This window comes from Cryphonectria parasitica, assembly GCF_011745365.1.
Source record: "Cryphonectria parasitica EP155 unplaced genomic scaffold M406scaffold_8, whole genome shotgun sequence".
NCBI classification, from domain to species: Eukaryota; Fungi; Ascomycota; class Sordariomycetes; order Diaporthales; family Cryphonectriaceae; genus Cryphonectria; species Cryphonectria parasitica.
In genome coordinates this window covers 367,807-376,461 of record NW_024468916.1, presented here as the reverse complement: position 1 = coordinate 376,461, position 8,655 = coordinate 367,807, and the positions used below count along the sequence as shown (strand labels likewise).

General features: G+C 55.4%; 2 protein-coding genes across 2 annotated transcripts; one reads left to right on the top strand and one right to left on the bottom strand.

The window, feature by feature from the left end:
- Positions 1 to 1,077: 1,077 nt before the first annotated feature.
- M406DRAFT_357687 (uncharacterized protein) lies at positions 1,078 to 2,711 on the bottom strand. The gene has a single exon (XM_040923747.1). The coding sequence runs from the start codon at positions 2,642 to 2,644 to the stop codon at positions 1,544 to 1,546; it is 1,101 nt and encodes a 366-aa protein (XP_040772287.1). The 5' UTR covers positions 2,645 to 2,711; the 3' UTR covers positions 1,078 to 1,543.
- Positions 2,712 to 5,056: 2,345 nt separating this feature from the next.
- On the top strand, positions 5,057 to 8,655 carry MUS-50 (ATP dependent DNA helicase activity protein; the record flags this gene model as incomplete). Its single annotated transcript, XM_040915352.1, has 3 exons — positions 5,057 to 6,978; positions 7,021 to 8,005; positions 8,116 to 8,655. 3 exons carry the CDS (start codon positions 5,057 to 5,059, stop codon positions 8,653 to 8,655), a joined length of 3,447 nt encoding a protein of 1,148 aa, XP_040773042.1.

Below are 8,655 nucleotides of genomic sequence, written 5' to 3'. Positions count from 1 at the left end.
AACGAGGATAAGTCTTCTATCGTATCAGGAGATGTGCCTGTCGTTAGCCTCTCAATAGCCTTCTTCCCGTATCTCGGCCTATGCCCTTCTCCTCTTTTTTTTTTTTTTGGCCCCTGGCTGTCAGCCTCGACCTCCATCGTCATCTCTTGTACGATGGAGCGCCGTGGCTCTTTTCGATTCTGTTCCCGAAGTTTTGATGCGGTTGTTCTCAGACTACCAATAAGCTAAATTCATCGGGCAGGCAGGCAGGCAGACACTGCGTTATTTCCTGTCTCATCGCGAGAAAGTAGACTCTTCTCTCCAGGTAGCTGCATCAGCTGGAGATTGTTCCTTTGGATGCTCTCCTTATTACTATAGTAGCGCTATGTACGTAGTACGTGTCTCATCTTGAGGGTTTTGCCCAGAGACGGCGAAACCCTGGTTCGGGGAATATTGCGCAATACTCCCCGGGCGGACATTTCGATTAGTGTGGCCAGCCAAATATACATGTGTGCATACGTGTGCGTCAACGCCCCCTGTCGAAAAAGCATGGTTACTCTGATGACTACTTTGTTACTATGATAAAGGTAAAATGTACTGCCATATCCTAGTACCATTGTATGATAGAATATTTGTGATGTGCTGCCAGCATCTCTCTATAATTTCACTTTACAAGCAGAAAAGGTAAATTTTGTTGATCCGGCAGTCAATGAGACGTTGGGCCCCTGCCCCCTCCCAACAAGAGACGCTGGTGGATTGTCTTACTCATCCATGCACAGACGGCCACTGCCCAGCTACGGTAGTTGAACAAACCAGATTCCCACCCTGTGATGGTGGCGGAAGGGTACTCTCACTCTACTTGGCCTCATCCTGCTGCACCGCAGCAAAAAAAGCCTTCACCCAGGCGCGCGGTGGAAGCTCGGAGAGCGGGGAGATCAATCATAAATTGTCACGCATCTACCGCTGCTCATGAAGGATCTGCCCTGGGCGATGTGCCCAGACAACGCCATGGTGTCCCCATTTCTTTGAAGGAATCGACCCTTGAGCCGTACATATATCCTTACGTCTTTGATGCATCACACTCTGAGAGGAACAACATGCATACTTAACTAGCGTTGACCCTCATATTGATCCAAGGAGAAAAGTTTAATCAGAACAAGAATTAATAGATACTGACAAATCAGAACCATCCTTCGAAACGGCTCAGCCGGTGTACTCTTTTTCGTACACATGTCTATCTCCTGAGCGTTGCTCATCATGCTTTAGAAGCCACGAGGCATTGGCATGACAGCATAATTCTGGTCTTCAGCGGTCATATCATGATGGAAAGCCAAGCGAATCCAAACCCCGACCAGTCCGTCGAGGCCAATTCCCGTCAATAGGGAAGAAGAAAACAGGAGAAAATATGAATAAAGAAAACCGTTCAAAGTCATTACACAGACATGACGTGGCTGGAATGACACGAGAAGAAAGTTTCGACCGCAGCAGCCTGGCTAGGCGGGGGCTTCATACAAGGACTCTTCCTCTTCTCTGTTCTGACCAACTTGCCAGCCAGCCTGTCAGCCTACCATATCTCTTCATCGCTCGCCACCATCTGCAGTGTCGGTGTCTTGGGCTCCATCCTGCGCATCCTCTTCCGGTCCGCCTTGGTCACAAGGCTCGGCGTGATGGGGATCACGGGTGAGAAAGGTTGATATGGTGAGTACGGGACCGGGTTTCCCGTCAGAGGCGTCCGGGCCGTGTGCATGCCCCCTGGCGACATGGGCCCGGCACGCTCAAAGACCGTTTGCTTGACGGAGCGATCGTACGTGTTGGGCGACATGAGGCCGGGCTCGTAAGCACGTAGCGGGAGGGCGCCGCCGGTACGGACGGCCGAGGGCGCGTTCGGGCGCGAGAAGGAAGCACCTGGCTTCGGAGACGAGGGCAGAGATGGGAATCTGTTTACACCGGGTTTGGGGGATGTAGGTAGACCGGAGGTCGGCTGGGCGTTGCGAATCAAGCCGGACTGCGAGGTCTCCGAGACGGCGGACACAGGATCTGCCTCTGTAGTCGCCATGGAGATGTGGCGGGAGTGACCCAGCTTGTCTCGGCTACCACGAGGCTCGTCCTCGTCAGACTCGGACACATCCCCGCTCCGCGCCGCACTCCGATCCTTGCCCTTGATCGCTGCGATGCTGCCGATCATCCTCTCATCGATGCTCTGTGTGCTCTCCGGAGACATATCGTCCGGAGGCGTCAACGGAGCCATGTGGGCGCCGTTGCGCATGGGGAGGAGCTGGTCGGTGGGAACAGGTGGGGGTCTGGCCGGGGCGTACTGCCGCGGTGGAATGGCGTTCATCTCCTCGCCGGTGTACTGTGGAAATGTGCCCGACATAGGCGTCATGATGGGTGAAGAGATGCTCATCGGGGCCGTCTGCTTCTTTTTGCGCGGCGACTTGAGGGCCGACAGGATGGACGAGGTCCGCGACTCCTTCTTCTCAGCCTTGCTGAGGTTCAGGTTGGCGGGCTTGTTTCTCTCCTTCCTGGACGATGATGTGGTCGACGACGAAGCCCGCTGCGGTGCAGGGGCGGGGAGGACGGGTGCCTGGAACTCGACGCCCGCCTCCTTGGCCTCCTCCTGCTCCATCACGTACTTGTACATCTGCTCGAGCTGTGCCTGCGCCATGGCTCTGTCCTTCTGTACCACGTGCTGGTCAACGTCTGGGTCTACGCCGGGTGCGCCTCTGTTGGTCGAGGTGGGCGAGGGTAGGAAGTAGGAAGAAGGCGAGGTGGCCTGCGGTTCCTGGAGCTGAAGGTTGGGGATCTGGAAGCCCGTAGATGTGGGCGAAGGGAGCGAGAAGTTGCGAACGTGCCCGCGGGTGGGACTCTTGGGCAGCTCGTGAGGAACCGGAAATGGTGGGGGTGGCTTCTCCCACTGGGCTTCTTGTTGAGACTGGATAGCCGACTCTGGCTCTGGGATCTTCGAGGCGTAGTAGTGTTCCTCCCACAGGTCGAGTTCCTCTGAAGCCCGCAGTCGCTCTCGACGCTTCTTAGACAGGGCAAGGAGGAGGAGGGCGACTACCACCAGGGAGAAGGCGTAGGACCCGACAATGGCACCAATCTCTGCTGGCAGGTATGCTGGGTTCCGGATAGCGTTGGCAGCACCGGGAGGTCCTTTGTCTGGTGGCGGCGCGGGGTTCCAGTCGATCCCAAGAGGATCGTATTTTCTCGGCTCGACCTGCTCACCTGACGATGGTGGCACGGTAGCAGCGGCAACAACAACAGCTCTAAGGAGAAGCGAAGGGAACAACAGTAGTAGAAGGATAGAGAGCGACTTCTCGTGGGTGATGAAGCCAGTGGGCATGATGAGGTTAGCCAAAGTTGGGGCCACGGCTATTTGAAGTTCTGAGGTGAGTGAGGGAGAGATGCCCAGCCAGACGACAGTGGATCAAGCTCTCATGCGGTCGAGTCGCATTGTGATATTGTGAGGTCGAGTGCAGCCCGGGGTTTGCAGGAATGATCAACCTCCTGAGGGGGGCACGAGGAGACAAGACAGAGTGAGGGCTGGGTATATAGCGGCTGTTGATACGGCGGTGTTGCAAAGGTGAGGGAGCGGGATGGACCAGTTCCTGGGTCCTCCGCTCCGCGGTCCTCACGCCGGCTTTTTGATTGTCGGCCACCAGCCAGGCCCTGCAGGGCCGCCAGGGTGTGACGAGGGCTCTCACTTGTCGAACTTGTGCCGTCAGGCACAAGGCACATAAGCACCGGCGGCTGCTGCAGGGCCAGACAGGCATCTCGTCGAATCGCACTGGTCGAATGCGGGTGGCGATCGCAACCCCACGTTGAACGTGCAGGCGGGAGAGCATGGTGATGTGCTCGATCTGGGACGTGGTTGGATAAAGGCGGCAGGGGGCCATGCACTTCTAAGCGCCGAGCAGGCATGGCGGGTCGTGTCTGATTGGTGTGGCTGATGTTCCCCGCCCGTTAGATATTGCAGCTCGCCCAGAGGAATCACTAGGGGGTCTCGATGTCCATTGGGTGGCCTCTTCGCTCTACCCTGACAGTACCACGGTAAAATCTGGTTGTGCAGTTGGGTTAGCAAATCCCATCAGAGAGCGATCTGCAAGCGAACCCCTACCAGTGCCTTCATCTCCCTCTTGCACCTCATTTTCAGCAGCACCATTGAGCTAGCAGGATCCCCCCTTCGCTCCCTTGGCGATTCATGTGACGGGCAGGAACACCTCGCAGCAGTGAATCTCGGATTAGTGAGGTGATAGACTGCAGTGCCTCCTCTGTTGGGTCTCCACTGTGACTGGTGGGTGACTGGTGACCGGCCATGTGTTGATTGTTAAGTTGGACGAGCTATCACACTCCCGATATCTTGAAAGATCTTGCACCTCTTGGTATGGAAGAACATCACCCATTGCTTGCAACTGTTGAATGCATGGGTGCTGTGATGGACTGGTTGGGTTGTTCTTTGGTAGAGAGGGTGTGATTAATTTGTGATCAAGGTTGTGATTGGTCATGGTTCTCTCGAGGAAACAGAAACAACACTGTGGCAGAAATTTGCTGACTGCATTTGAACTGCATTTCCTGGTCAAGATGTGATGCTATCACGTCCTGTCCTGTCGAATGAGTACAGCGCCAGAAGACTGAACACAGCTCAGATCAGCCAGAGAGTGACCCCTGCTTGTGGTTTATTAGCGTGTAAAGTCAAATGTGCAGACGAGGATGAGTCGCGCCTGCCTCGTGCATGGTATCATAGCACATACAGCAGGTGCTATACAGTGTGTACGTTCCTGCTTGATTAGCTAAGCAGGAGAAGCAGCTGATCGCGCGAGTACCGTGCCAAGTGCCTGCGATACTGTGACTATGACGGCCTTCGACACACGCGACAGGACGCGACACAAGTAATATTCTCGAAACATAGGCCAGTCCGAGAGCCTTCACAGTGGCATGATTCAAGCCTCCATCTCCATTGGAGCATCTCTGCAATCTCAGTTCGGCTCTGCTCGTTGCTGCCGTGTGACAAGGAGCGAGACTTGGTACGGCTGCTGGATTTGTTTGTTTGCTTCTGCGCTTGATCATCCATGGGACCATGGCTGCGGTTGCTGCTGCTGCTTCACCGTCGGTCCAGCCAGGCTCTTCCACCGTTCTTGACAACCTGAATGATGCACAATGCAGGGCAGTTTGCTCAGAGGCTTCGACGGTCGCCATCATGGCAGGCCCTGGGAGCGGCAAAACCCACACCCTGACCTCGCGTGTTGTCTGGCTCGTCGATGCCCTCGGCTACCAACCTCAGAACGTCGTCGTCGCCACCTTCACCGTCAAAGCTGCCCGTGAGATGCGCGAGCGTATAGGGAGGGCCTTGGGCCATGCTCGCGGGAGTAAGCTTGTCTTGGGCACCTTTCACAGCATCGCCCGTCGGTACCTGGCCGCATATGGCAGACACATTGGCCTGGACCAGAAATTCAGCATTGCCGATGACGCAGACTCTAAGGCCATCATTACTCGCGTCTGCAAGCGTCTGCAGCTCAGCATTGATCCTGTTCAGGCCCGGGCGTGGATCAGCAAGAGGAAGGCCAAGGGCAAGGAGTGGAAGCCCACCCCACTGAGGCGAAAGCGGAGCGGCGAGGCAGCAGAAGGCTCGAGGGCGTTTGAGACCTGCTACCAGGCGTATCAAGATCACCTCGAGAGATCAAACCTTCTCGACTACGACGATCTGCTTGTCCGCTGCGTGGAACTCCTCGAAAAGCGCCCCGCCTGCGTGTCTAACATCGAGGCCGTGCTTATCGATGAGTATCAAGACACAAATGGGGTCCAGTACGACCTCATGCGTCTTCTCGCGCAGACAAGGAACCGGATCACGATAGTCGGTGATCCGGATCAGAGTATATACGGGTGGCGGTCGGCGGAGATCGCCAACCTGAGGCGACTTTTTGATGACTTTCCGAAGACTGACCAGATCTCTCTCGAGGAGAACTACCGCTCCTCGCAGGCTATCCTAGACACCTCCCTGAGTGTCATCCAGCAGGACGCCAAGAGGTACCAGAAGGTGCTCAGACCAGTCCATGACAAAGGCACTCGGCCTACATTGAGACGCCTGAAGAGTTCAGCCGATGAGGCCTCGTGGATAGTTTCCGAAATACGTCGTACGCAGATGATGTCGGGGCGCATGATCGGACCTGAAGATATAGCCATTCTCCTGCGATCGGCTTCGCTGTCTAGACATCTCGAGACATCCCTCGGCAAGGCAGGAATTGCGTACAGGATGGTCGGTGGCTTCAAGTTCTACGAGCGAGCGGAAATCAAGGTCCTTCTCGACTACCTCAGGGTCATTCACCAACCGGAAAACAATGATGCCCTTGCAAGGATCATCAATGTACCCAAGCGCGGCCTTGGAGATGCCACAATCAAGGCCCTGCTCGAGGAAGCCGAGCGGTCGTCTCTGAGCCTCTGGAACCTGCTGACCAGACACTGTCGAGGTGATCGAGCCGCCAAGACCAGTATCAAGAAGACAGTTGAGCAGAGGATCAGCGGTGAACTGATCCGTCTGGTTCTTGACATACAGAAAAAGGCCCGACAGCCGACAGACCAGTGCCCTTACACCCTGGTCGACATCATTGATGATGTCCTAGCGAGGCTCTCGTTCGAGAAATACCTTCAGGATTCATACCGCGATGAGTACGAACAGAGGTGGGCCAATGTGCAAGAGTTCCGGGCGCTTGGAAGTGACTTCATCGGAGATGGGAACATTGACGTGGAAGACGACCTGCCCGAGATCGATGGGCTGCATCAGACCAAAGACGACGACGTTCTTGCCAGATTCCTGGCCAACGTCTCGCTGGCTTCAGACGCCCAGAATAAAGGTCAGGATCAGGCTTCGACGCCCATGGTCACCATCTCTACCATCCATGCTGCTAAGGGTCTCGAGTGGCCTGTTGTTTTCATACCGGCAGCCTACAATGGATCCATCCCTCACATGCGCTCCGATGACACAGATGAGGAGCGCCGGCTTTTGTACGTGGCGATGACACGGGCGAAAGCTTTGTTGTACATTAGCTGCCCATTGGTGAGCACCTCGTATGGTGGACAGGCCGAAGTAGAGTTATCAACTTTCCTCGAACCTGTCGCGAAACTTTTTGGCAGGATCGGGCCTGAACTCGAATGCCATCGACTGGAGATGATTGGGAGGATTCTTGGGCGCCAGGTTCCGACTCAGCAGTTGATATACGACGGTCTGCCTGGTGGATTCAGTCCAAGTGACGATCTGTATCCCGAAGATCCTGCGTCACAGCAATATGAGATGGGCATCAATCCTTTATGGGATGACCTCTCGTCTGAAGCGCCTCGGAGGAAACGGCCACGGCTGACCGGCCCAACGCATGAATCACAGGGCAACGAGGAGCTGGTGTGGGTAAGGAATTACTCGACTACGATGGAGCAGCAGCAGCCGACATTCACCATGGCCTCCCAGCTCGGCTTCGTCACTTCTGGCTCCCACCAAGCTACCCTTGGTTCACTCGATCCCGCCGGTGGCGCAGCAGTGAACCGAGGCCCCAGAAAGAGCAAGGCGGCTCCTACAGGAGGTCAAACCACACTGCTCAGCTTTGTCAAGGGGCGATCTGTGAAAGGACCTCAGGAAAATCCGGGTCTTTCGCACTCAGGTTTGCAGCGTATGGAGTTGGAGTCTCGTGTCTCAAGACCCAAGAACGCAGAAGAGGGCCGACTCAACCGCCCTGCGATCGAACCACAGCTGTCTTCTCATAGAGTACGTCCAGGCCCGATCTCAAAGCCGAAGCCCACGGCGGCGAGACTAGGGGCACCAGGTTCGAAGGGACGATATGTGCATTTCTCCAGTTCGCCTCCAAGACCCACGACACCAAATAACGAAGCTGAAGCTGGTGACATGACGCCACAGGAGTGTCGCGAGGGACCTGGTTCTGTGGGATCCCAATCTACAGCTTCACGTCCGGCGGCGAGCCTCCATAACACGACAATGAACATGCAGAAAACACATGTTGGTGTCAAGCGCCCTCCAGGCCTAGTAGCTCCTCGTGATGGAGCTGCAGCGCTGCAGAAGCTTCGCAAACCCTTCCGACCCTTGACGATCAATCGATCCTAACCGTTATGCAACACAGCTTGGTTTGATCTCAGGGCCTGGATGTGCCTACGGAACGGATTGAATTTCCTCCTTGTGTTGGAGGATGCTTACGTTCTGGTCTCGGGGGAACTTGTAAGCATAACGGTTCGCTCCGCGTTAAAATACTCGACAGCCCCGACAAGCGACAAGAGTTGTCAGGCATGCATGGCCAATTCGAAACGTCTCTTTCGTCAAAAGATTTCAAAATGGCCACTGTTCAACTTGTCAAATCCCCAATGCTTCGCCATATTCTCAACAAGCCGAATATGCTTGCTACCTTGCGGGCCACAGGTGTTAACACTCCGATCATGACTGTCCGCCGCAGCCGCAGCGCCTTCTCTACGTCCAAGAACACCGGACCCAACAACAAATTCAACGTCAATGACACCGAAATCCCCAAATTCAGCCTCAGCGGCCTCGGCCTCAGTCGTAGGACGCGTCTCTGGCTTGCAGCCGGTCTTGTCATGCTGGGATGTATTGAGAGTGCAGCTTGGATTAATTTCTGGCCCAAAATTACCGGGCGTGATCGACAGCAGCCATCGGAAAAGAGCTGA

Coding starts and splice junctions, on each gene's coding strand:
- M406DRAFT_357687 (XM_040923747.1), bottom strand. CDS start 2,644: ATGGCGCAGGCACAGCTCGAGCAGATGTACAAGTACGTGATGGAGCAG.